This window comes from Balaenoptera musculus, chromosome 1 (assembly GCF_009873245.2).
Source record: "Balaenoptera musculus isolate JJ_BM4_2016_0621 chromosome 1, mBalMus1.pri.v3, whole genome shotgun sequence".
Lineage (NCBI taxonomy): Eukaryota > Metazoa > Chordata > Mammalia > Artiodactyla > Balaenopteridae > Balaenoptera > Balaenoptera musculus.
In genome coordinates, this window is record NC_045785.1 from 132,306,217 (window position 1) to 132,330,004 (window position 23,788).

The 23,788-nt window shown below is 44.2% G+C and overlaps 1 protein-coding gene across 2 annotated transcripts in view; it reads right to left on the reverse strand.

The window, feature by feature from the left end:
* The window catches only part of ASTN1 (astrotactin 1), a 323,652-nt gene that overhangs the window by 179,199 nt on the left and 120,665 nt on the right, over positions 1-23,788 (reverse strand). For both annotated transcript variants that reach the window (XM_036835140.1, XM_036835133.1), the window contains exon 2: positions 19,048-19,235. In XM_036835140.1, coding sequence (XP_036691035.1) covers positions 19,048-19,235 — 188 coding nt within the window. The remainder of the gene's footprint in view (positions 1-19,047; positions 19,236-23,788) is intronic.

The window sequence follows — 23,788 nt, forward strand, 5'->3', positions numbered from 1 at the left end:
AACTTCCCATCTTCTCCAAATTAAGCCCTGGTGGTCTTGCTCCTATATCTAACTCTTAGGGTTATGCAAGTAAGGATTCTCAAATGTCTACACTCAGTACTGTCTTCACTGCCTGCCCCAGATGCCCCCAATCTTCTTCAATTAAGCTGATCAGTTAATGTAATCACTGGGTTGACCAAGTGCATAATTTCAAGCAATAATTTAATTGTCCCAAGGGCGGCCAGACTTACTGGGCTGTCGTTTTGACATGGGAAGAGAAAACTTACGGAGATATCTGTTCTTGGGTGGATGTTTCCTAAGTGAAATCAAATGCCTTTAGGGCCAACAGGCACAGGCGCTCAACTATCTCCTTGAGAATAGCCTGGCACACTTGCACACAAACTCAGGTCTCTTTGCTGCTTGTAAGCCCTTGTTCTGGGGTCAGAGCCCTAAGAGGAACAGTAGCTGTGTTCCATAATATAACAACACATGTAGAAGATAGGCTGGGGAGAAAATGTGGGACTTGAACACTTTCAGGGAAATTAGAACCTGCATCAGTCAGGTCACCCAAAAGACTGCTGGCCAACAGATTTGGAAAAGGTAGGAGAAACCCTGCAGGTCATGTTTTGCATTAGGGCCCTAACAATGATAATGGTCACTCCCAATGCAAGTCATTTAATGCTGATCAAATACAGAGGTTAGCAAAACTCTTACTCATGGCTTTCTGCTCATAAAGCTCTTCTAACTTGTAACTTATTTGACCCACAATGCTAAGGAGAATAACGGGCATCCATGGTCACATCTCTTGTAACACTCCAGCTGTGATTCAATCTTGGCACCAAGTAATATGCATAATAGAGCTGAAGAACTGTAGCAAAGGAACAGGCAAGGGAATTAAGGACTGGGGGAGACGCTGACCTACGAACACAATTAGTGTTTCACACGCTAAGATTCCCTCCAAGCCCCTCACTCCTTGCCAGCAAGCTTTGTCTGACACCAAAGAGGGGAGGAGGAGGGAAGGCTTACAGTCAAGAGTCTCCTCCTGGGCCATACACTAAGTGCTGTGGCTCTTGTTTCTCCCGTTAAAAAAAATTATTACAATTCAATCTTTCTCTGGAACTAATCAAGCACAAAATCTGGAGAAGAGGCCCTGTTTGTGAAGGCAATCTCCGAGCAAGACACTGACGTTCTCATTAGGGCAGGCTTCATTAAACCACCGGTTCCAACATCAGCAGCATGTTGTCTTCAGCTAATTACATTTTCGCTGGCAAAGTCATTGTACAAGTCTTCAAATCCTTCCCATCATTAATTTAAAACACATGCACACACAACAACTCCCTGCCCTGCCTCCTCCCTCACTGGCCTCCCACCCACCCATCTCTGCGTGCTGTCAGCTTTGTTCTTCTGGTTTTCCAGGACTTCTTTCTTGTATTGGGGCTTTGGAGGGGGAGGTGATGAGGTGAAGTAGAGAACCTGTCACCTGTAAGCTTGATTTCTTCACTAGCTGACCACGGCTCACTTTGTTCCCGGCCAGATGCTAGTTATACATCCCAGGACCTTGGAGGCAAGCTCAGTGCTTGCCCGCAAAGATGGGCCAGAGCAAAGGGAAGCTGGAAGTTGAACCCAGCTCTGCCCCATCCCAGCCATGGAAGGTGACAAAAGGCCTAACTCTGCTATTGTTTTGATTTACTGATCAACAGCTTGATCACGCAGAAGTGCATCCACAGGTCAGCCTGATCTGGCCAGAGACACTCACATGATACAAAGACAGTCGGGGGTTTGTGCTTCCAAGACAACTGAATGAGGCAGACATCATCCACCCAGCAAATGCACAATCCTGTTCCCGGGGCAGGCATGTTTTCCTGACCCCGTGGAAGTTGTTCCCAGCCAGCCTGCAACATCATTACGACTTAGTGCATATCATGGCGTCCACGAGGTTTCACTTTTCTACTTTTTAATAGGAGTGATTTAGTTTTTTTTTCTATTCTTAACATTCAGTTCAATTGTAAGGGAGAGAGGGGCAGAGAGAGAACAGGATAGGGTGACAGGGTTGTCTATGCCCATCTCTGTGCCTTTGCCCTCTCCCTTCCCCGACACGTCCTTCCTCACCCTCCTTCTACCTCAGTTCTTCACACCCTTATAAGTCCCAGCATAAGTTCCTTTCCTTCCTGAAACCTACTTTGATTACTCCAATTCTCAGACATGGCATTCGCTCCCAATTTTTAAAGCATATAAGAGCTTTTCTTAATTAATCTTTAATCCCTGATTCTGCTGTTTCCCATATCATAGCTCTGACTAGACTTGCAGGCAGAGACCATGGTTTAAAAACTTTCTACAGTCCCAGCCTTAGCGGAGGGCCCAGCCCAGAACTGACCCTCTGTAAACAGCTCACTGCTTGATTAATTACAGGGAGGCACATTCAGCTGCCTTGGCAAAGCTGATAAAGCACAAATAGCATGATATCTACACTGTCTGCTCAGAATTAAGGCTTCCATCTGGAAGCCCCCTTTGCTCTTCTCAGCTGGCTCCTTGGCCAACCCTGAGGTTCTCCCTCGGCTGTAGAGCCTCCCAGGAAGGAGTCAGCTACAGTAGGGGGTCTGCTTCCTCAACCCAAGGGAGTGAGGAATGGGCGGTCCACGCTACAGACCCATCAACCAGAGGATATTAGCTGTGTTTTCAGAAAGCGTGATGGCTTCTACCTACCCAACTTCATTCTAGCTTGTACCTTTCTGTACCGTTAGCAAGCCACTGTGAGATGGCAGAGGGCTCGTTTAAGCTGACAGAGATGCTTTTCTAGTAAAACGAACTGACCTGTGCTTGGAACTGACTGTTCTTGCTGTCCTCCACAGAGCTCTGCATGAATAGAATCTCATCATCAGAGACGTCAAAGACATTTGTTATCACATTTTAAAACACCGGTTTAGCACCTAATTATAGGAAGAACGATATATGTGCTTTACGAAAAGAATAGTGTAAAAAAGTCCCTTTTCTTAGAAACTAAAGCTTTAATTTTTGTTTTTATTAATATAAGCATTATTTGTATTTATGTGTGTATACATATATTTACATTTGTATGTCTAGTTCTGCAGAGTGACTGCAGGTAGGATGGAGGAGTTCTTGTTCACTCCATTCTGTAGTTGGAGAAATTAAATCGGGCTTAGCAAGAGGGCCAAACACCGTCAGGACCAACAATGTGAACAGTTTTCTCTGCCACCGCACCACGACAAACGCGGGCTGTACCCTGGGCAGATCCCACAGGCACACCGAGGGTTTGATGTACTCCCAGCACCAGCTGTCACTCCATTTTTTTTCTCTCTCAGTCAAGAAGCCGCACCAGAATACAAGTTGAGTGAGAATGACCTTATTACAGGTCATTTGTAACACTGACTTCACTCTAATGGAAAAAAAGGAAACCAGTCACAAATTTCAGGACTTTACCTATGATTAGTATCAGATTCACTTGGCACACTTTACAATTGATGGGGTCACGGCACTGTGGCTGCAAACTGCAGAGGTATGAACACAGCCACTGAGGACAGGGGAAAAAAAAAAAAAAGAACAAGATTTTTTTTATTCCTGGGAGCCTGGCTTTGCCCAGAAGTCTGGGTCAGCGACTGTCGAGTCTTCAGGTCCTGGGAGAGGCCTCTTCATTGTATAACACCAGGTGGTACCACCTTGGTCCTCATGCCATGCCATGTAATACACTCACAGCTGAAGTTCTCACTCTGAAGATCTTTCACAGTGATTTTGCTTAGTGTCAATTAAACCAAATTTTTTTTTTTTTTTTTTTCTGTGTTGGGTCTTCGTTTCTGTGCGAGGGCTTTCTCTAGTTGCGGCGAGCGGGGGCCACTCTTCATCGCGGTGCGCGGGCCTCTCACTATCGCGGCCTCTCTTGTTGCGGAGCATAGGCTCCAGACGCGCAGGCTCAGTAGTTGTGGCTCACGGGCCCAGTTGCTCCGCGGCATGTGGGATCCTCCCAGACCAGGGCTCGAACCCGTGTCCCCTGCATTGGCAGGCAGATTCTCAACCACTGCGCCACCAGGGAAGCCCCCCAAATTTTAATATATATATATAGAGAGAGAGAGAGATGGCCTTGTGACCTGGCCAGCTCTGGTGCGTGTGTCAGTCTTCCCTAAGTTCCTTTTCCACGACTATGTGGAGAGAAGAAGAGAGGTGAGGGTTTAGCGGAGAGAAAGGAACCCCAACGACCAGAGAGGAGCCCTGAGCAGAACATTCCACCAAAGGCCTTGCAACACAGAGGAAGCGGCCCTGACTGAGCACTTGGGCCCCAGTCCCAGCAGTGCCACTTACCAATCATTTGGCCCTTTGGCCTCTTTGAGCCTCAGCTTTCTATGGTGGCAGACTTGCTCGGCCTTCCCCACAGGGTCGTCTGTTCATCCCAGAGTGTCTTTCGGCCAGGCCCTTGGCTGGCATACAGAGATACACGATCCCTCCTAGCTAGGAGATCACACTCAGTGCAGGCAGCCCCCTGCAGGGATGAGGGCTAGGGCAGGCATGTGCACCAGGGAGTGCACTGGCAGGACCCACCCTAGAGGGAAGGGGCCCAGGGACGCCTCCTAGGCGAAGTCATGGACTAATTTTAAAGAGGCATTAGAAGCGACCCCACTCGGAGGAGACAAAAGACATTTTACACCAAAAGTATGGCACTAGTGAAATCACAGATGAACTAAATAGCAAGGGAGGTCCAGGAAAGATGACTGAGCTGGTCAGTGCACCTAGAATGGAGAGTGGACACCAAGGCTTGATGGAAGAGAAGGGTCAGATCATGAGAGGTTCAACATCTTGGAATTTACGCTTCAGAGTGAGGAACTACTCAAGGCATTTTACCAGGAAGGTGACATTGTCGAAGCTGGATTTTACTAGGAACAGCCCGGTGGTAGCGAGAGGGGAGTTTTGAGGGGATGGTATCAGAAGGCAGCGTGAACAGGTGGAAAACCCATGCAGCAGTCAGCTGAGAGGTGATGGGGGTCAGCGGTGGTGGTGGGGAGGGAAGGAAGAGAGGGATTCTAGAAACTTTCAGAAAATCAGATGAGCAGAGCTTGGTGCTGGATTGAATGAGGAGGGAGAGGGAGGAAAGGGGATCTGACCTGGGTAACCATGCTGATGGCCCTTGCACCAAGCGAGGAGAGAACACAAGAGGTGGAGAGGGTGGTGGGGAAGATAGATGATACATTTCATCTGTTCTGTGTTGTTCGGAGTGCACGTGGGACATGCAGACAGATAGATCTGTAAGTCAGAAGCTTGAGGGAGAGAAGCCAGAGCTGGAGAAAGAGACAGATGTAAGGACCAAGGGGGAAAAAACATGATACAAACAAATAATATTCATTCCACAAACACCAACTGGGGATGTTTTCTTGTGTGAAGCGTTGTGCTGGTAGCTGTAAGAAATATAAAGATGAATCAGACTCAGACCAGATCCTGCCATTTAGGAACCTAGTAGAGAAGAAAAGACTCATCAAAATACTAACACACTGGATAGAAATAGATACCAGCCATGAGAGAGGCTCAGAGGAATCTTTCCTGTTGGCCTGGCCACAGGAAACCAAGAAGAAGGCATGGTCTCTGGTTGAGAGATTGGGGAAGGTGGCCAGGGGGAGATGTTTGAGGGAGGACGTAAAAGATAGGTAGGATTTGAACACATACACAGGGAGAGGAGTGGAGGGCACAAGGGGACAATGCCATGGCCATGACAGGTACAGGGACACTGAACAGGAGAGTGCAGAAAGGGGGATCCTGGGCAAAAGAATGAGTAGGAAGACTGAGATCCTTCTGTTCCCAGATAATAAAATGCACTATTTGTGTGGATGATTCATAAGTGAAATAATGGCCTTTCTCCTCTGCAGCCCTAGTGAGCTGAAAATGATATTTTCTGGGTAAGGCAGCATGTAGCACGACTGCTGGTGAAAAATGTCTGGATGTAGAAATAGCCCTTTGAATGTGCTCACAGAAATAGTTACACAGCCCACTTCCCACTCTAACTTTTTCCATTAGATAAAACTAGGCAAAAATGAACATCGAATCCAAACTTGAGCAAAGAGGCAAAGGAACTCACAAAAAGCATGTAGGAGAGGGAAGCGAGGAAGAGGAAAACAGCTGAATGTCCAGTGCCTCAGAGAGGACCTCGCATTCCTGGTTCCTGATGGAAATCTGGCATTGCCTTGTCCTTGTCTCCACACAAATGCTGTGCTGAGAACCAGCGGGACCCACCAGGAGGGGAAGGTGCCCTGTAAGTGCCTTCACTGTTAGTCGGCAAGGCAGAGTTCATTATCCTGTCAGGAATTTTCCTTCTAAAACAGACTTTTCCTCCTAACTGCTGTCCTGAGAACAGAGCACACAGGGCAACTGAGGCAGTCAGGTGAGGAAGAAATATAAAACCACTGGCTCGGCTGTGCTTGCCAGGAATCACGCCACCTCTGGCTTCGCTGAAGGCCTTTTACGTAGGAGGATAAACATCCTCTTCTTAGAGCACCCAAAGTCCTCCAGAGGTGATTCCACAGTGCTCTGTGGGACATTTCCCCTTACCAAGTCCCCCAAGCTGGAGGTTGTGGGCACTTCCTATGACCTGATCCCTCACGTGGTCCGGAGGCCACTCCGTCCTGGAGCACTTCCTGCCAGCAAAGGTGGGGGCACGTCTAGGGAGACTCCCTGGGGACTGTGAGAAGCAAAGCTGGCTGAGCACAGGGGCCCTGGGCCAGCAGTTCAACAAAATCTCAGAGTGTCTGCAGAGAGAGCCCAGTGGGCCACAGGCAAGGGCTCACAGACACCAAACTCCTTCCAACAGGTCAGCACCGTGGGAAGTGACAGCTCCCTCCCAGGGCAGAAGTGCCACCATCAACCCAACCTATAGGCACAGAAGCCCATCCTTTTCCCCACAGACCATCATCTCATGCTCATAAATGGAAAAAAGAAGAGCAGGGTTGCTGAAGGGGATGGAATCAAGTTTCTCAATATACTACCCTGAGGTCTGTTTTAACCAGGGATTGCTAGTGTCCCATCCGTCCTTCATTGTCATATTCCTAGGAAATGAGACCCGGAGGCACCTTGAAGGGCATCTAGGCTGGGATTCCCGAGGCAGAGTCCACACAGCCCATACCGTGCTCCTGGTCGCTGGCATGCTGATGGCTGGTCAAAGTATGAAACATTTTTATTTATTTCATAAAATTTTATCTTTCCTAACCTATATTGAAATAATTAACCATTACTTCAAACCTATGATTTTGTTGGCATTTTCATCTGAGATAAACCTAAAATAACTTCAAACTGAAAAAGACAGTCGATTTAAATAAAAATATTCTGAAAACACTAACACAGATTGTATAAAAATTTGGCAAAAACCCTGAATGCCTGAAGTTTTGAAAACATTCATATACAGATAAGAAAATTGCCGTTCAGGACGGTGGAGGAGCTTGCCTAAGGTTTCACAGACTCTTCTGGGGAAAAGGACTATAGCGAACGCCTCCTGACTTCTAATTCAGTGGTCTTATCCAACATGAGGCTGCTCGTCGCCTCGACCGAGCTTTAATCACTGTTGAGGAGAGAAAAAGGAAATACAGTCTGTATGAGTACAGCTGGGCTCTCAGCCTGCGCCGCTCTGCCGTGGAAGCCCTGGCTGGGACACGTGGAAGCTGCCCCATCCCAACTCCAGGTGGAGTCACAGGAAGGCGACCGTGACCTGGAGAGGCTGGAGGCCTTAGGTGCCGGGGCTGCTCTCGCTGGTCAGCAGAGCGTTGAGGCGAGTGGGGCTGGGGACTGACACAGCCAGCGGAAGGCCTGAGGACGGTGACCTGGATGTATACACTCCGTGAAGTTTCGGGAATAAACAGAGAATCAGAGAGAGATGCTTTAACGTCACTGCTGGGATGCAGAGCACGTCTGCGTTTGTTCTGTGTGGCAACTTACCTCACTCTGTAATAATGTGTCTAAGGCCCATAAATGCCAAATCCTGACATGTTCACTCATAAATCCAAAATACTTTTGTGCCTTAATCCCAAAGCCTTCCATCTTTTTCCTCAGACAAGAGAGAAGCAGGGAGAAAACAAAAGGTTGAATCCTTTAATAAACATTTGGTATCAGATCTCCTGTAGGGATCTCACACAGCTCTGCCTTCTTTTAAAGGTTTTTTTTTTTTTTTAAATTATTTATTTATTTATTTATTTATTTTATGGCTGTGTTGGGTCTTCGTTTCTGTGTGAGGGCTTTCTCCAGTTGCGGCAAGTGGGGGCCACTCTTCAAAGCGGTGCGCAGGCCTCTCACCACCGCGGCCCCTCCCGTTGCGGAGCACAGGCTCCAGACGCGCAGGCTCAGTAGTTGTGGCTCACGGGCCTAGTCGCTCCGCGGCATGCGGGATCTTCCCAGACCAGGGCTCGAACCCGTGTCCCCTGCATTGGCAGGCAGACTCTCAACCACTGCGCCACCAGGGAAGCCCTCTGCCTTCTTTATGGTGTTGAAGCAGCAGAAGTCACCTTAGGTTCACGTTAAGCAAACTGTGGGATTGGGAGCCAGAGCCCAGAAGGCTCCGGATACTGTTCCATGAAGCACTTGTACTGTCAGGCACAGTCCCATGTATCAACAGAGCATCTGATTCATCCCAAGTTAGAAGGCTCCTTGACTCATCTCTGTTGCTATTATGGACGTCAGCAGCAGTGATAGAGGTGTCAGGAGAATTCATAAATAGCAGGGCAGTATTAAGAGGCTCCCAACCTCCCCAGATGTACTGTGGGGGCCCCTGTGCAACACTGAGGAGGGCTCCTGACATCAGCCTCTCACGTAGGCAAGACTTTGAATAAACTTGAGCAGATACTTGAAAGAGTCACAGCTGATTTTATGAGACGAGGTCTTAAAATGCTTTGTCCACCCTCAGCCTCCTCAGCAAGGCAGAAAGCCACCACCAACTCGTAAAGTCCTTCCGTATCACCAACTTGATGGTGATGTGTCTGGAAGCACAATTCTACTTCATGCCCGCATGTACATTTATATCAGGCATTTTGCTTTAAGGAGATATTCTAACATGAACAGGCATTTCATATAAGTCTACTGTGTATGGCAAAGTTGAAACCAAGCAGGAGCCACAGGGAAGAGAAGACAGCATGTTTGCTAATCAGTATCCTGTTTATATTTCTTTTTTTTTTTAAAGGAAGCTAATCCTGCCATTCACTTTTTTTTTTTTTAATTTTATTTATTTATTTATTTATTTATGGTTGTGTTGGGTCTTTGTTTCTGTGCGAGGGCTTTCTCTAGTTGCGGCAAGTGGGGGCCACTCTTCATCACGGTGCACGGGCCTCTCACTATCGTGGTCTCTCTTGTTGCGGAGCACAGGCTCCAGACGCGCAGGCTCAGTAGTTGTGGCTCACGGGCTTAGTTGCTCCACGGCATGTGGGATCTTCCCAGACCAGGGCACGAACCCGTGTCCCCTCCATTGGCAGGCAGATTCTCAACCACTGCGCCACCAGGGAAGCCCCTGTTTATATTTCTTTTGTCAAGTCTAAGCACATTTTTGTTTTCATCAACTTTTGTCTTCACTAAACCCATCAATACCTCTCGAGAGAGGTTAATGTGAGTGCATTTCACCTGAACTTGTAAATACCATATGCCTTGAATTTTAGGAAGAACAGTCTTTATCAGTGCCTTCCTTAAGTGACAATTATAATCAATCTATGGGAGTCTAACAAAAACTAGCAAACTATTATCTTTCACACTGCAAATAGAACCCTATAACTTCTACCGAGTTGTTGGAGTCTAGTCTCTGTTTGGGCTCTGTAGATAAAATGAGGAGAACGTACTAGATCAGGGTCACTAAACTATGGCCTCTAGGCCAAATGTGGCCCACTGTCTGTTTTTATAAATAAAGTTTTATGGAACACAGCCACAACCATGCATTCATATACTGTGTATGGCTTCTTTGGCACTATAATGGCAAGAGTTAGATAGTTGCAACAAAGCTTAAATGGCCTGCAAAGCTGAAAATGTTTACCATTTGGCCCTTTACAGATCCTTGGCCTAATCTCCTGCCATTGTCCATGCTAGAGGTCTCTCTGTGGGCCCAGCTAGCTCTATCTACTCTACCTAAATCTAGTTTGTCTCCAACCAAGGCCTATGGGTGTGGGTTTGAGGTCATATTTAAGGACAAACTTCAGGTCTGTGAGAGAATCCCAAAGCTTTAGGGAGGGGCAGAAGGTGAAGGAAGACAGCATGATCTGGAGGAAAGATAACAGCATTAAGAATAAGAATCTCTTTGAGTTTTTCTACCAATGCTGACCCTGAATATCACCCATCATTATATGCCTTCTTTTTTCTCTTGTGAATGTAATAACAATCTTTGTATCTGTGGATACCTGGGCAGAAAAGGAATTCCCATAATGACGTCATTTGGTTTGATGAAAAAAATAAATTAATTAATGAAGTTCTTCCAGGGAAGTTTGGAGCTGAGATTACCATCCTAAACCACAGGATAGCTGCTAGGAAACCCTGTAAACAATAAAAGTGACTTAACAATGCCCTGGATGTCCATGACCACAACCCAGCTTTGTAATGGGCAACTTCTGTGGCCCTCATGTCCCTAATTGCCTCAGTCTTTTCCCTGAGCAAAACCCCTCTAGGACTCCTGTAAGATGTTGCTATGATCCCACCTGCTTTCCTGGCTCCCTAAGGTAGCAGGCCCCTGGGTAACACATTGCACACAGAAATTGTTACATCCAGCTTACATGGCACCCCAAGAGTTTACCTAGACAATATTTACTAGGCACCTCCCACGGGCCAGGCACTGTAGGAAGTGCTTAATAAGAATCACCTCATTTAATCAGCATAACAGCCCTATGAGGTAGAATCTATTATCATTCCCATTTTACAGATAAGAAAAGTGAGTTTAGAGAGACTGAGCAATTTTTCCAAAGCCACTAGAAAGTCTAGTAAGTGGCTGAATGAGGATTTAACTTGGTCTCTCTGATAGCAAAGCCACTGCTATAAACTACCATAGCTAGACCATAGAACTAAAGTACTATACCATAGAACTTATAGTCTTCAGTGGCTTCTTGGCTTCTCAATGACCTCTGCTCAGATCCAACCCCAGGCTTCTGTAATGCTTGATCTTGTTGCCCAGTCTAGCTCTTCACTTTTTGAAGTGACTCAGAGACTCCACCATGACAGTATCTTGCCCAATTCTCTATGTGCCCTCCTAACCTTCATCAACCAAAGGGTTTCTGCTGTGCTAGCCAAAAGAAGCACATTTGTTCCACAGCCTACAAAACTGGAGAAGCCAGCCAACCCTCATGCCACCAAGCTGCAGTCTCACAGCAGAGTGAAGTCTGAAGTCAGATATACTTGCCTGGAATCCTGGCTCCACCTATGTGAAATTCGGTCTGTGATTTACTTTCTCTATGTCTCAGTGTTCACATCCGAAAAATGGGAGATTTAATACTATTTCACAAAGCTGCTATGGAAATTGATTGATATTATTCATGAAAATAATCCCATACGTTGTCTGGGACACAGTGAGTAAAGGGATAGCTTCATTACTATGAATATTACCAGCTCTTAATAATGATTTAAACCCCACAGAGATTATGACTCTTTATTTCAAAAAGATCTTCAGGGATTTTTGGAACTAAGTACTTAAAAGTAAATTGTTGGCATCTATATCAAGTGAGCTAAATTGCTGAACAGGATATTACATCAAGTTGTCAAAAGACATTAGCATTCTTGTGAAAATTTGGCCTCTTAGCTATTTTCCTTGCTGTCTGGAGAAATGGGGGTAACTGAAGGCCTCTATGAGCTTCAGGAAAGAGAAGAATAGAATTGTAAAGAGGACGTAAAGAATGGAATGGAACAGGGAACCACTTGACACTCAGTTCTGCCAAAGGCCATCCTCAAACGTTAAGTGTTAATAATATGATTGAATGTTCCTTGAAAGCAGAATCTTGTCTTATTAGTTTTCTATCTCCTTAATAGTTAAAAAAGTACCTGAAGCCTGACATATCATTGAATGAAAGAATCAATAACTAAATGAATGAATGAGTCAATGATTTTTTAAAATCAATGATAGGTCAGTAATGTTTTTAAAATGCTTTTTTGGTTTCTAGAAATTTACTGCAAAAGTGTGAAAGTATGTATATGAAGAAGCCTAAGTTTACTGTTACATGACTTTCACAATTTCAGAGTTGGAAGTCCCCAACTTCCCTCCTCCCTTCTCTGCCAATAAACCCGCTGCCAGCTGTGAGGCAGAGTGGCTGCAGCCAAGGTTAGTAGGTGGGGTCAGCTGAGCTGAACAGACTCTCAAATTTCGGGGTTAGCTTCCTGGTGTAGCCACAGAAAGACAGATCTGCATGCCACCTTGGTTGTGGGCCCTAGTGCTCAAAGAGTTATTGGCTTTGAAGTAACAATGGGGACACATGTCAGATGAGTCTCAGCAGACAAAAGCTGACAAAACAACAAAAGCTGGTAAAAGGACATGTAATAAATATATCATGGGCGCTCACTATGGGCCAGGATATGAGCTGGTTGCTTCTTAGAGTATATAGACTCTGACAACTGCCTCAATTCAAATCCTGGCTCTGCACCTTTAGGGTTGTTTGACTTCAGGTAAGTTTCTTAGCTTGTCTGGCCCTCAGTCCCTTCATTTGTAAAATGAGATAATAACAAACTCTACCTCATGCTGTTGTGATACGAATAAAAAATAAGCTAATGTATATTGAAAGTACTTAGATAGTAAGTACATAGTAAGTGCAAAATTAAGACTGTGATGATGATGTGATGGTGGTGATGAAATCTTTCGATCCTCTTAACACCTCTACAGGTTAGACTGTAGTTGCCCACTGTATTAAACAAGTGAATCATGGACTCATGACTTATCAGCCTCTACTAAAGGAAGTGGTTCCAAGCTGTGCCTGGAGCAGGAGTGACCATTTTCTGTGTCACCTAAGCCAACCTCCCCATAACTATAGCCAACGGAAGAAGGCTGGTTAAGTTTACATCTACCTACGGGATAATTTGATAGGAAAGTCTCTGAACATACAGGAACTATAGTAACTAGGGAGGTCCATCTGCTTGTTTCCCTGAGTTAGAAAAAGGGTGGGGGGAAGTAGGGAAGCTGGCAGCCGCAGGAACAAAACTGGAAACCTTGTAAAGCTGAGAGCAGTCAGGTGAGGTCATAAGTGAGGTGACTTGATGAGTGAATGGATAGTACGAACATTTTATAAAAGTGTCAAAATGGGGAAAACATTTACAGAGTAGACTGGACAAAGTTTCTAATTATGGCAACAAAAGTAACAGAAACAGGTGCAAAAAGCCAAACCACAAAGGGCTGAGGCTGGGGGCTGACAAGAGGACTTGGATCCTGCACAGCCTACCTGTTCCAGGCTTCATGAAATTCTGCTTTTTAGATTTTTTTTTAAGTCAGAGGATTTCTGTCTCCCTTACCTCCGTATGAATTTCTATAGTAAACCTCCATGACAAAGAAGGTCTGAGTAGATCTCCATTCTTGAAAGCTAAAAAGCCTAACCAATGCATTCATCTCACAGATGAGGTAATGAAGCTTCCCAAAAGGACAGCAGATTACATAAAGTGGTAAAGCCAGATCTGAAGACCACCTTCCAACTAAATGCAGTGTTTCCTTCCACTACACCCCAGTTCCCACTCTACAGGAATAGGGGAGGGCAGCCAGCAAGATGGAATAGCTGATCAATTGAAATGGCTAATGGAGTCACATGTACCTGCACCTAATGCGTGTCGACAAGAGATGCACAGTCAAACCACGGCGCCGGATGGGGGAGGTTTGCAAGCCAACTCTCCCTCAGTACTTGGAATAGCCCTCAAATGGACCCTGGCATCTCCAGTCTGTTGCACATCAGATAGTCAGAGACAACCCAAGAACAAAGGGGTTTTGTTTTTAGGGGTCTTGCTATTTTAGGAACTGCCCATCCTTTTCCTCATGGAAGGCCAAGAACACAAAGATGGCTTTGGTAGGGGGACAGTATGGCCAATAGGTCAATCTAGTCCCATGATAGATGGCTTGAGTTCCTAGATAAGCTCCTTGGACTGAATCAGGACCTATCTTTCTGTACCTTCCAATTTATTACTCCAGTTCTGTCCTTTGTGGTAACACAAGATGTCTTAACGCCTCCATTTGTTTCTTAAAGATCAGAAGGACTAGCCCTGATAAATTAGGGGATCCTCTCTCCAACTCAACAAATAATATCAATTGACAATAAAGATGAAAAAGTGATTCTGATGAATGAATTTGCTAACAAATTTTTTATAACAGATTTGTTGAAGGTAAAAGGTACTGAAAGAAAAAGCATCTAGCCCTCTCTCCTATGCCCACATACACCTAATAAGTACCTGACAGTCTTGGTAGCATATAGCAATGACCATGCTTAGAACTGCTCTTCTCTGCCCTAGAAATGGCTGAGCTTTAGAAGTGAAATGAAGACAGCTTCAAGCAAGTAATATGTGACGCTTCGGCAGGTGAACTGAACTTGAGTAAGGATGCTCAAGTAAGAGCAAGGATGGGTCCTCAGGCACAAAGTTGTCTGCAGTCCTGGAAACGCAATCTTAGGGTCCCCCATACGTGTGTTCTGTGGGCTTTGTACTAACTCAGCCCCAAGTGTGACCTCCCCAGAATGGAACATCCTGAACCTTGTTTCCTACATTTTTTCTCCCCAAAGAAAACTATGCGTCATGGGCTCACCTGGGGTTCCCAGAAATGAGGAGCCTGGGGACCCCTGAGGAGCCAGCAGTTGGAGGCCACAGGAACCTTCAGACACTGGCCAATGGGCTCCACACAGCTGGGGCTAGTGGTCCTGAGTAGCACCCAGGCTTGATTGATGGGTTCTCTTCATAAAACTCTCAGGGGGATAGACAAATGCTCAAAGATTATTTTTTTCCTCAATTGTGAATTGTGCCTAAGAAGGCTGAACAACAAAAGATATTATCTACCAATGGTAGTTATCACTAATATATATATATATATATATATAACATATATTAGTTATCACTAATATATATACATATATATCAAACTGAAGCATTTTTGAAAGGCTGCTTGCTGTGAAAAATATACTTAACCAACCCATATGCATACAGGAAGTCTATTAACACTGCCATCTTTAATTACAAAGATGAAATAAGTAGATAATCCATTAAAATTATATTATGCACCATTAAATTCTTTTGTGTACTTTAAGAAGAAAAATGTAGATCACATGGTAAATTAACAAAAGTACAATATGGAAATTTAAATCCACACAGAGTCTGACTATCTAACGTAAAGTCATATTAAAACTTGATCTTCAATGGAGTAAACAATTTGCTTATAACTGAAGAATTCCTTGACTTCTGGTTTAAGCTCACATAGCAATTTTCATTTGATGATTTTGCTTTCACTTGTTCAAGAGTTTGCAAAAGAGAATCCTTGTGTACTTTTGTAGTTTTAAACATCAATTATCTTGCAAAATTCGAAATAAATCTCTTCAGCCACATTTGAATCATGCAGGAGGTTAAAATACATCATGTGACCCTCAAAGCAATAATATAAGATTTCAGGAAGGAAATCCAATTATTCTATGTAAGGAAGAAATAGTACTTCTTTCGAAAAAACAATTCAAAAATTTTAGGATGTGATTGAAAAATAAGAAAAGCAAAAGGTTTTTTAAAGTTTTAAATTGCCAAGTTCCTAGCTGAGGTATTGGTTTTCTGTAAGCCCATGATTTTGCTGATGGTATGTATATATATACTGGGCACAGTGTAAGAGAGAACTTACCAATTTTCATCCATACAATGTCAAAAGGATAAAAAAAAAAGGGTTTTCCTCTGTATCTCATTCTCTCATTACTTATATTGACATTTTGTGTGTAAATAAAACACAGTAAATGCAAAACATAAAAATAAACAGCAGTCCCTGCCCTGAGGCTATATGGATGAGAAAAGTGTAAATACAAAATGAAAGAAATGTAAACTTTAAGGTGTTCACAGAACCATTAATTCCCTCTGCACATATTAGAAATATTTCGGCTTATTAGTTAAGCTTTTAAATATACATTTTCTTAACAAGAGAGAAATGGTTGGGTGTATTCATGTTTTGATAACCTTAACTTTTCTCTTTTTTGAATTACGCTATTTGGATCCAATTAAAAACTGCATCAGTATTGATTGTTATAGTTAATGAAAAATAGCCCTGCTATTGTTATTTCATAACTAACAGGGTTTGGGTAGTAAGACTTCATTTAAGTGCATTTCGCTGCCCAATACTGTTACTAGTCAAAGGATTTTGCTATCTTCTAACATTTGTAATGTTGTCATTCCAGATGACTCAAATGGCTGCCTACTTACTTCCAAAAGATATGGCATAAAGTGTATCAGATAAAGTCTACCAATCCCTGAGTCTCTTAAGAAGAAACCATCTGAGACTCTGGGAACGACATCTTCAAACAGGATACCTTCAGGCTTGATTTCTAAGTTGAGGGCAGATACGAAACTTCAAACTTTGAAACTGTTTCTAGAATAGAATGTAAAGGATAGGAGAGACAGTGTCTGAGGGTGGATGCACTAGGAATGGAGGAAGGTGGGATAGCAAGAGGGGCTGCAGGAGGCTCCAATGACCACACCATCTTTGCAAGGATGGGAGGGAGTACTTATATCTTCAGTTCACCCTGGGGGCCCTGTGCTCCTGCAGAAGCCACAGGCTTTCCTGAATTTTTCATGGAGATGTGGACCCATCCACATCCAAGAGGGCAAGCCAGAGACAAATAACAGACTTGCCCACCCTTACCCTTTACTCAAGCCCTTTGAACCTCTGCGCCCTCCAGCTTAGTTGAAAATAACATAGAATAAACTAAAGTCAAGCTGAAGCAGTAATCTCTCCCATTTTATTTGGAAAACTGAACATCACTGTTGGTCTGCCATGCATAACCAGTAGCATATGAAGGAAAGAGCTCAAAGAGTCCCAGGTTTAAGGCTGACTTTTGTTCTCTTTCCAGTTCAGTGTCCACTTTCCATTAATTCCTGCCCAGGGGGGCTCAACAAAAAGCATTAGCAACGTAGGGCTTCTTGTAAGGGTTATTACGTTTTAAGGACACCATTTATTTCCTCAAATTCTTTGGCATCCTTGATCAGCCACCCATCCCCACAAATATGTGCACACATACACATGCATACACACACACTTCTCTGGAGAATCTATTGGAGCACCTCATTCTGAGGATGGAAGATGGGGTCCTTGCTACACTGAAGATATCATGTAGCAACTAGGACAATCTTTGGACTGTCCTCCCACAGATGCTCACACCACTTCCCCAACCCCCACTAAACACACCTTCTGACACCTCGCCTGTATTAACCTCTTACACTCAGGGTCTTTCTTTCAGACACAGCCACTCCCAACGTGAGTTCCTGGGAATCTCTTTACAGTTCTCTTTACCCTAAACATCTTTGTGGTGTTACAAAAACTGGACCTTTGAAATGGTCTTGGACCAAAAGAAAACAAAAACTACCCATCACAATGACCGCTTCCCACATTGGTGGGAGGATGTGGATAGCTGGTGGAAAGTCTACCATTGTACCCTTCTTTTCCATTAGACCACATGATAAATACAAAAACAATGTGACCCCTGCATCTGTCACCCCAAGCGATGCCAGGGCTGATTCTGCAGGTCTGCCCGATCTCAGCACAATCTGGAAACTACAAGCTACATTAAAGAAGACAAGCTTCCCTGAGAGAAGAAACAGTGGTCTTTGACTAAGGATGTACAAGTACTCTAACTCTAATGTTATAAACCTCAATTAATTTGTAAATGTGAGGCACAGTAAACTGATTTACCTGCTCACTTTCTGGCATATCTGGACACTGAAGTTTTTCCATTTGCTATTCAAGGACTCTTTTCTCAACCACATAGTTTAAACAAAGCAGAGCAGCTGTGCATACGCAGGTAATCTATCAAGTCAGTTATTCATGGAGACACTGGCTGAGGAAGAAATAGAAGGCTTGCATCCTGAGATTTTATCAGAGATTTTATGGGGATATTTTCCATGCCAAGTATTTAGATAATGAAAATTTTAATACATCTAAAATGTGCTCAGTTTTCCCCAATCTAATACACAAAACTAAACAACACATAGTGATGGTACCAGAGTAACAGATCAATTAAAGTTTAGATCAAGACCTCGTTTGGTTCTCTGTTGAATTTCCTAACAGTGAAAGAGCCCATCCCCTCCCATACATATAGTCCGCAGATAAGCAGTCAAGTCTCAACCTGCTTTCAAGCTACCCTAGGAGCAGGTGATGTATTGATTTTACTAATAAAAGTACCAAGTGAATCAGGCATGTTCCATTTCTACTGGGAAATGCATTCATTTATTCCACAAATAATTATAATTAAGCACTAACTATGTGAATGCATTATTCTAGGTGTTGAAGATACACCAATGAGCAAAACAATACCAAACAAAGCCCCTGCCTGCCACTGTAGCACTTACCTTCTAGTGAGATTCTAAAATACAAGTTCCTAGAATTTTAGGAAAAATTCTCTAATTTTCAGAAGGGATATCTTAGAAGGGATGTTGATGGTGATGTTTCTGAGATGGGCTAGAGAGAAAGGCAAGTATCAACTGGCACACCCTTTATTGTAAGAGGAGAGAAAGCCAGGACTGACTTTCTCCCATCTGGGAGAAGAGGGCTCAGTAGCAGCAAGCAGCTTGGCAATTCAGTCCCTCAGCAAACATTTATGGAGAAACTGTTATAAGATATTCTGATCTAATTGAATAATGCCTTTCTAAGACAATCCACTACCCCCATCTGACACTGTCTCTGGTTTGTAGAAGTTACTCCCCATCTAGGCGTGTTCTTAGAACAGTCGGGTAATGGTGGTACAGAAGTAACTGCAATTTTTACTTACACCACAGGTGGAGATATTTCCCATAAATGGGAAATGTACTTATTGACAAGTTCAACGATCAGACTGTGGAGTTGGGTCCTACAGAGCTATGTCTACGGCACCCACACTCTTAACGTCAAGGAAATATAAGCCATAGCCTGAGAGGCTACAGTTGTGCTGCTTTTACCATGACTGAGATGTGGAGGATTCTCAGCTCCTCTTCTGCCGACTCATGCTGGGGTTCTTCAGTTGGGTCTTGTCCAGGGAGGCTCGGGGCACCATCTTGGTGGTGGATGTGAAAAAGTAAAGTGCCATTCTCCAGCCACTGCTGCCTCCAGCGCACCAGAGGGATGTCCTCCGTGTTCCCCGAGATCTCTAGAGGACAAATACCAAAGGCACAGGTCAGAATTCCAACTGGACCAGTCCAAATCTCCTTTTCATCTCCTTCCTAGACATTGGTACCAATTAGCCAGTGTCAGATGAAGACAACAAAGGGTTTCTAACTATAGTTAAGTCAGGCTTACTGCTGCTCCAAATCTCAAGGAAGGGAAGAGGCCCTGAGAAGAAGAGGATTATCCCCCCATCAGTCTTTGTACCATAAACTAGTAGCCCAGCCTCTCACCCACTGAGAAAAATACAAAGGTAAAAATTCAAGTTCTTCCCCATATTTCTATGATCAATAGCATCCTTTACTTAGCACAGTTTGAATACCCTGATGACCCCTTGAGGTAAATAGAAGATTCTTTGCCTCTTGTAAATTTGAAAGTGTGAGTTCCCTAGAAATTACTCTGAGAAACCAGTGAATCTGCCAAGGAGAGAGTTGGTAATTACTGTGCAGGGAACTGGCACTTATAGAAGAGTCCTGGGAGGTTACTGCAGAGCCACTGGAGCTGGCAGGTTATTTCTAAAACCGCCATCATTTGCTGCATAGTCCACTGGAGATGTCTGATACTTGCTTTGGCAGGTAAAGTAACGTTTTAATTCCCTTTACTTTTTCTCTTCATTTTTGCAGAGCAAAGGTGGTATGCATGAGAGGGTTGCAAAGAAGCAGGTCCTTACCACAGACATAAGCACTCACCTGCTTTCAGAGCTCTAGACCCAGGCACTGAAATATCAACAACAAACAAATAACAATATACCAAAACCTACTATGTACTTCATACTGTAGGTGTTAAGTGATGCTGCAGAAGTATACTGTTATGTGTCCCTTTCTCTAATATTCCTAAGCAATATCAGATCAAAACTTTGAGACATCCCACAACAGAAAGAACCTGATTAATCCAGCTTTCTTGAGCTTCATTTGGCCCTAAGACCATTTTTTCCTTAACAACTATTATCATCCTCGGAAACTAATGTTCTGCTGAACATACTTTGGCAAAGCATTGCTTTATAAAATTTCATTTTTTTTTGAAAGACATGGCTTCTTCTCCCAAAATTTATCACCTTTGACTAAACAATTCATTACACCTAAAGAAGATATAGTAAGATCCCTTTAGAATAGTATTCTCATCAAGTTACCACAATCATAAAGAGGAAAGCCATTTAAAATATTTATAGAGTTTATAAATATCTTTCACTCTTTCTGGGAGTGTACAAATGATGTTCTGCTGTATTTATTTACTTATATAGTTATTCATTAATTTAACAGACACACATGGGGCATGTGTTATGTACTCACTAGGCACTGTTCTAGGCGCTAAGAGACTAATCTAAATGAGGCTCTCAACAAGTTCTCCAAAGCAACCCACTGTGAATGAATGTGTAAAGTGTTACACCACATGCATAAAAGTTTTGTGGAAACAGAAGAAGGCAGGAGTAATCTTGCTTGGGTAGAGGGGGGAAGATGGGAGGAAAGTAGTGTTGCCAGAAGAAGAAGATACTATAGTTTTGGGCCTTGAAGGGTGAGTGGACTTCCTATAATAGATAGAGAAGTGGGGAACAGACATTCAGACATTGATAGGAGAATACGGAGGAGGAGGAGGAAGATGAAGAATACTGGCTGGTCCTCTCAGGGAAGGTCAGTGAGAAGGATTCATGAGCCACAGGTCATCAGCCCATGATGATTCCCTAGCTCATCCTACCATCCTACCTCTCCTCCGGGAAGGAGAATAAACTTTGGAGTGTGCAAGAGGACGAGGGTGCAGCAAAAACAAGGTGCTCGGAGTCCCCTTCATTCTTAGCCTCTCCCCCTAATCGCCTGAAGGGCTTAGTCATTCTGTTGGGCTGGTAAGCTGTCCATGCTCTGGAAGTGACCGGCACAAGCATCTAGGAAGCTGTGGTGGGCAGAGGGTATGCAAATGGAAGATCCCCTGCAGCCTGGTCCTGGTTTTCCCCAGGCACAGCTCCATTTGTTAAGTGAGGCAGTGACAAAAGCTTCCTAAGTGCATCTTTCCTCTAAGGGGTCTTTACAGATTTCCAGGTGAACAGAAACCCTTCGGCGCACCTCCAAGGGTGCCTGCATAGACCTGCGGCTGCCGGATGACACTTCATCACAAGTCCTGCAATCACAAACCCCACTCGACAGCACTCACCCTTTCTAACCACTCATCAAGCCTCCACATCAAAGCACTGGGAAGGTTCTTCCTGGGAAACACACCCTTCTCTCCCAAGTCCATTTCCTGACATTACAGTAGAAACCAAACTCCATCTCCTTCTCATCACAGACATAAGAATCACAAGCAGCGACAGCTCCTAATAGAGCACCTAATGGCACAATTAAATCACCTAGAGCAACACACATCCAGCCTCTTGCCTGCACCTGCTCTATTCCACACATGTCAGGTCCCACTTTAGCCCTTCCTGTAACTATTCAAGAGGAATCCAGCACCTCATACCTCTAAAGCACTCAACAAACTGGCTTTTTATTTCCCAGGAGAGCCTCATCAAGGAGGCCAGGCTCATTACCCCTGTTTTAACTGTGGAAGCAGAGACAAGTAAATACCCAGACCAAAGTCACCCAAGCCTGACACAGAACAGGGACTAAGACAGATGAATGAATTTCTATCAGATCCCTTCCACCTCCAACACAGGCATCAGACGACGTGACCTTTGGACATGCATAAAGAGAGGAAGCAATTGAGTTGAAAGCCCATGGGGTCTTTCAGGAATTCTTGTGCCGCAGTATTTAAATTTTTTGCACAAAGCCTTAGTATTCCATGAGTTCTTTTACAACTGAAATATAATTCACATACAATAAAATTCACCCTTTCAATATATACAATTCAGTGGTTTTTAGTATATTCACAAAGTTGTGCAACCATCACCATTCTAATTCCAGAACCTTTTGATCAGCCCCAGAAGAAACCCTGTACCCACTGGCAGCCAAGACTGTTTTTGAGAAGGAAGGACTCCTGCTCCAAGGTTCCAGGAGTGATGGTACCAAGGAAAGAACGGGTGCAGTGGGGGTATGGGGAGGTGGGCTGAGAGCACAGAATCTCTAGCCTCGGCTTCCAGCCCAGCCCTCTGAACCTATCTATGGGTTATTCATGCCAAATTCCTTTGGAAAATGACATCCTGATTCTGCCCAGACCAGAATCATCACAGAGGGGAAAGGGTGAAGGAAGGAGGGTGCCATACCTGCCAGTGAAGGTGCCTGTCACTTTTTAGATTGAAGATAGTTACAGAATGATAGTTTCCTCCTTGGTTTTTTTCCCCTCTCCTGGCAAGATCTGACACGGGAGAGCTAAAATGCTAAACTAGGAACTTACTTACTTATGCTATATCTGGCCTGGGTCAACCAATGAAAAATCACACAGGGCACAGTAAATGTCTTGTGCATTTCATCGCAGTGGGGCTGAGATCAGAGCTTGGAGCATCAGTGTAATCATGTTGGTCTGGATGTAGAATAGCTCAAGAAGAATAAATGCTCAGAAATTGCTTTACCAATGCAAGCCTGACCTGGGACTCCCAAGGAGCAAATATGGGAGGTGATCAAATAAGTTACTTTAGTCCAAGACCTCCTGAGGGCTGTGGATGAGGCTCAAACAGAGCCTTTGCCAGTGTACTGAATAAAGCAAGTGCCAACAGGAGCCTGCACAGTCATCTCAATATACCACAGGTGGCATGAGCACCACAGCCATCATCACACTGGGGGGCTGAGATCTCCGAAAGGTAAGGCTGCCCTTACTTTTAGCATTCCATTTGTCCCATTCTTCCCCTCTGTTAACCTCACAGATCTCAGCACCTCCAAAATTCTGGAATGCCCGAAATTTACAGAAACCAAGGTGCCATTCATTCTTTTTTTTTTTAATATATGTTTTTTTCCCTTGTAATGAGAACTCTTTTTTAAAATAGTTACTTATTTATTTATTTTATATTTGGCTGTGTCAGGTTTTAGTTGCGGCACACGGGATCGTCTTTGCGGCATGCAGGATCTTTTGCTGCAGCACGCGGGCTCTTTGTTGCAGCATGCGGGTTTCTCTCTAGTTGTGCCATGCAGGCTCCAGAGCATGTGGGCTCTGTAGTTGCAGCACACAGGCTCTCTGGTTGTGGCTCGCATGCTCAGTAGTTGTGGCGCGGGCTTAGTTGCCCCGCCGCCTGTGGGATCTTAGGTTCCCCCACCAGGGATCGAATCTGCATCCCCTGCATTGGAAGGTGGATTCTTAACCACTGGACCACCAGGAAGTCCCAGCCATTTATTCTTGAATACACAAAGATCCTTGGAGCACACTCTATTTGCCACATTTAGCAAGTTGTGCTACATGGTTTCTACTCTCAAGGAGCTTTTGGTCTAGTAAGAAACTGAAGACAGAGCCATGAATAAGTACTCTAAATCGTAATAGCAGTGCTGGGTGAGAGGGTGGTACTTGGCTGGGCATATAGCCTTGGAAAGGGATAAAATGGGAAGAAATGTTGGGGGGCAATTCGAGATGAAGAGAACAGTGTGTGTAAGTGTGTAAAGGAACAGCAGGATGATGCATGTTTGCAGA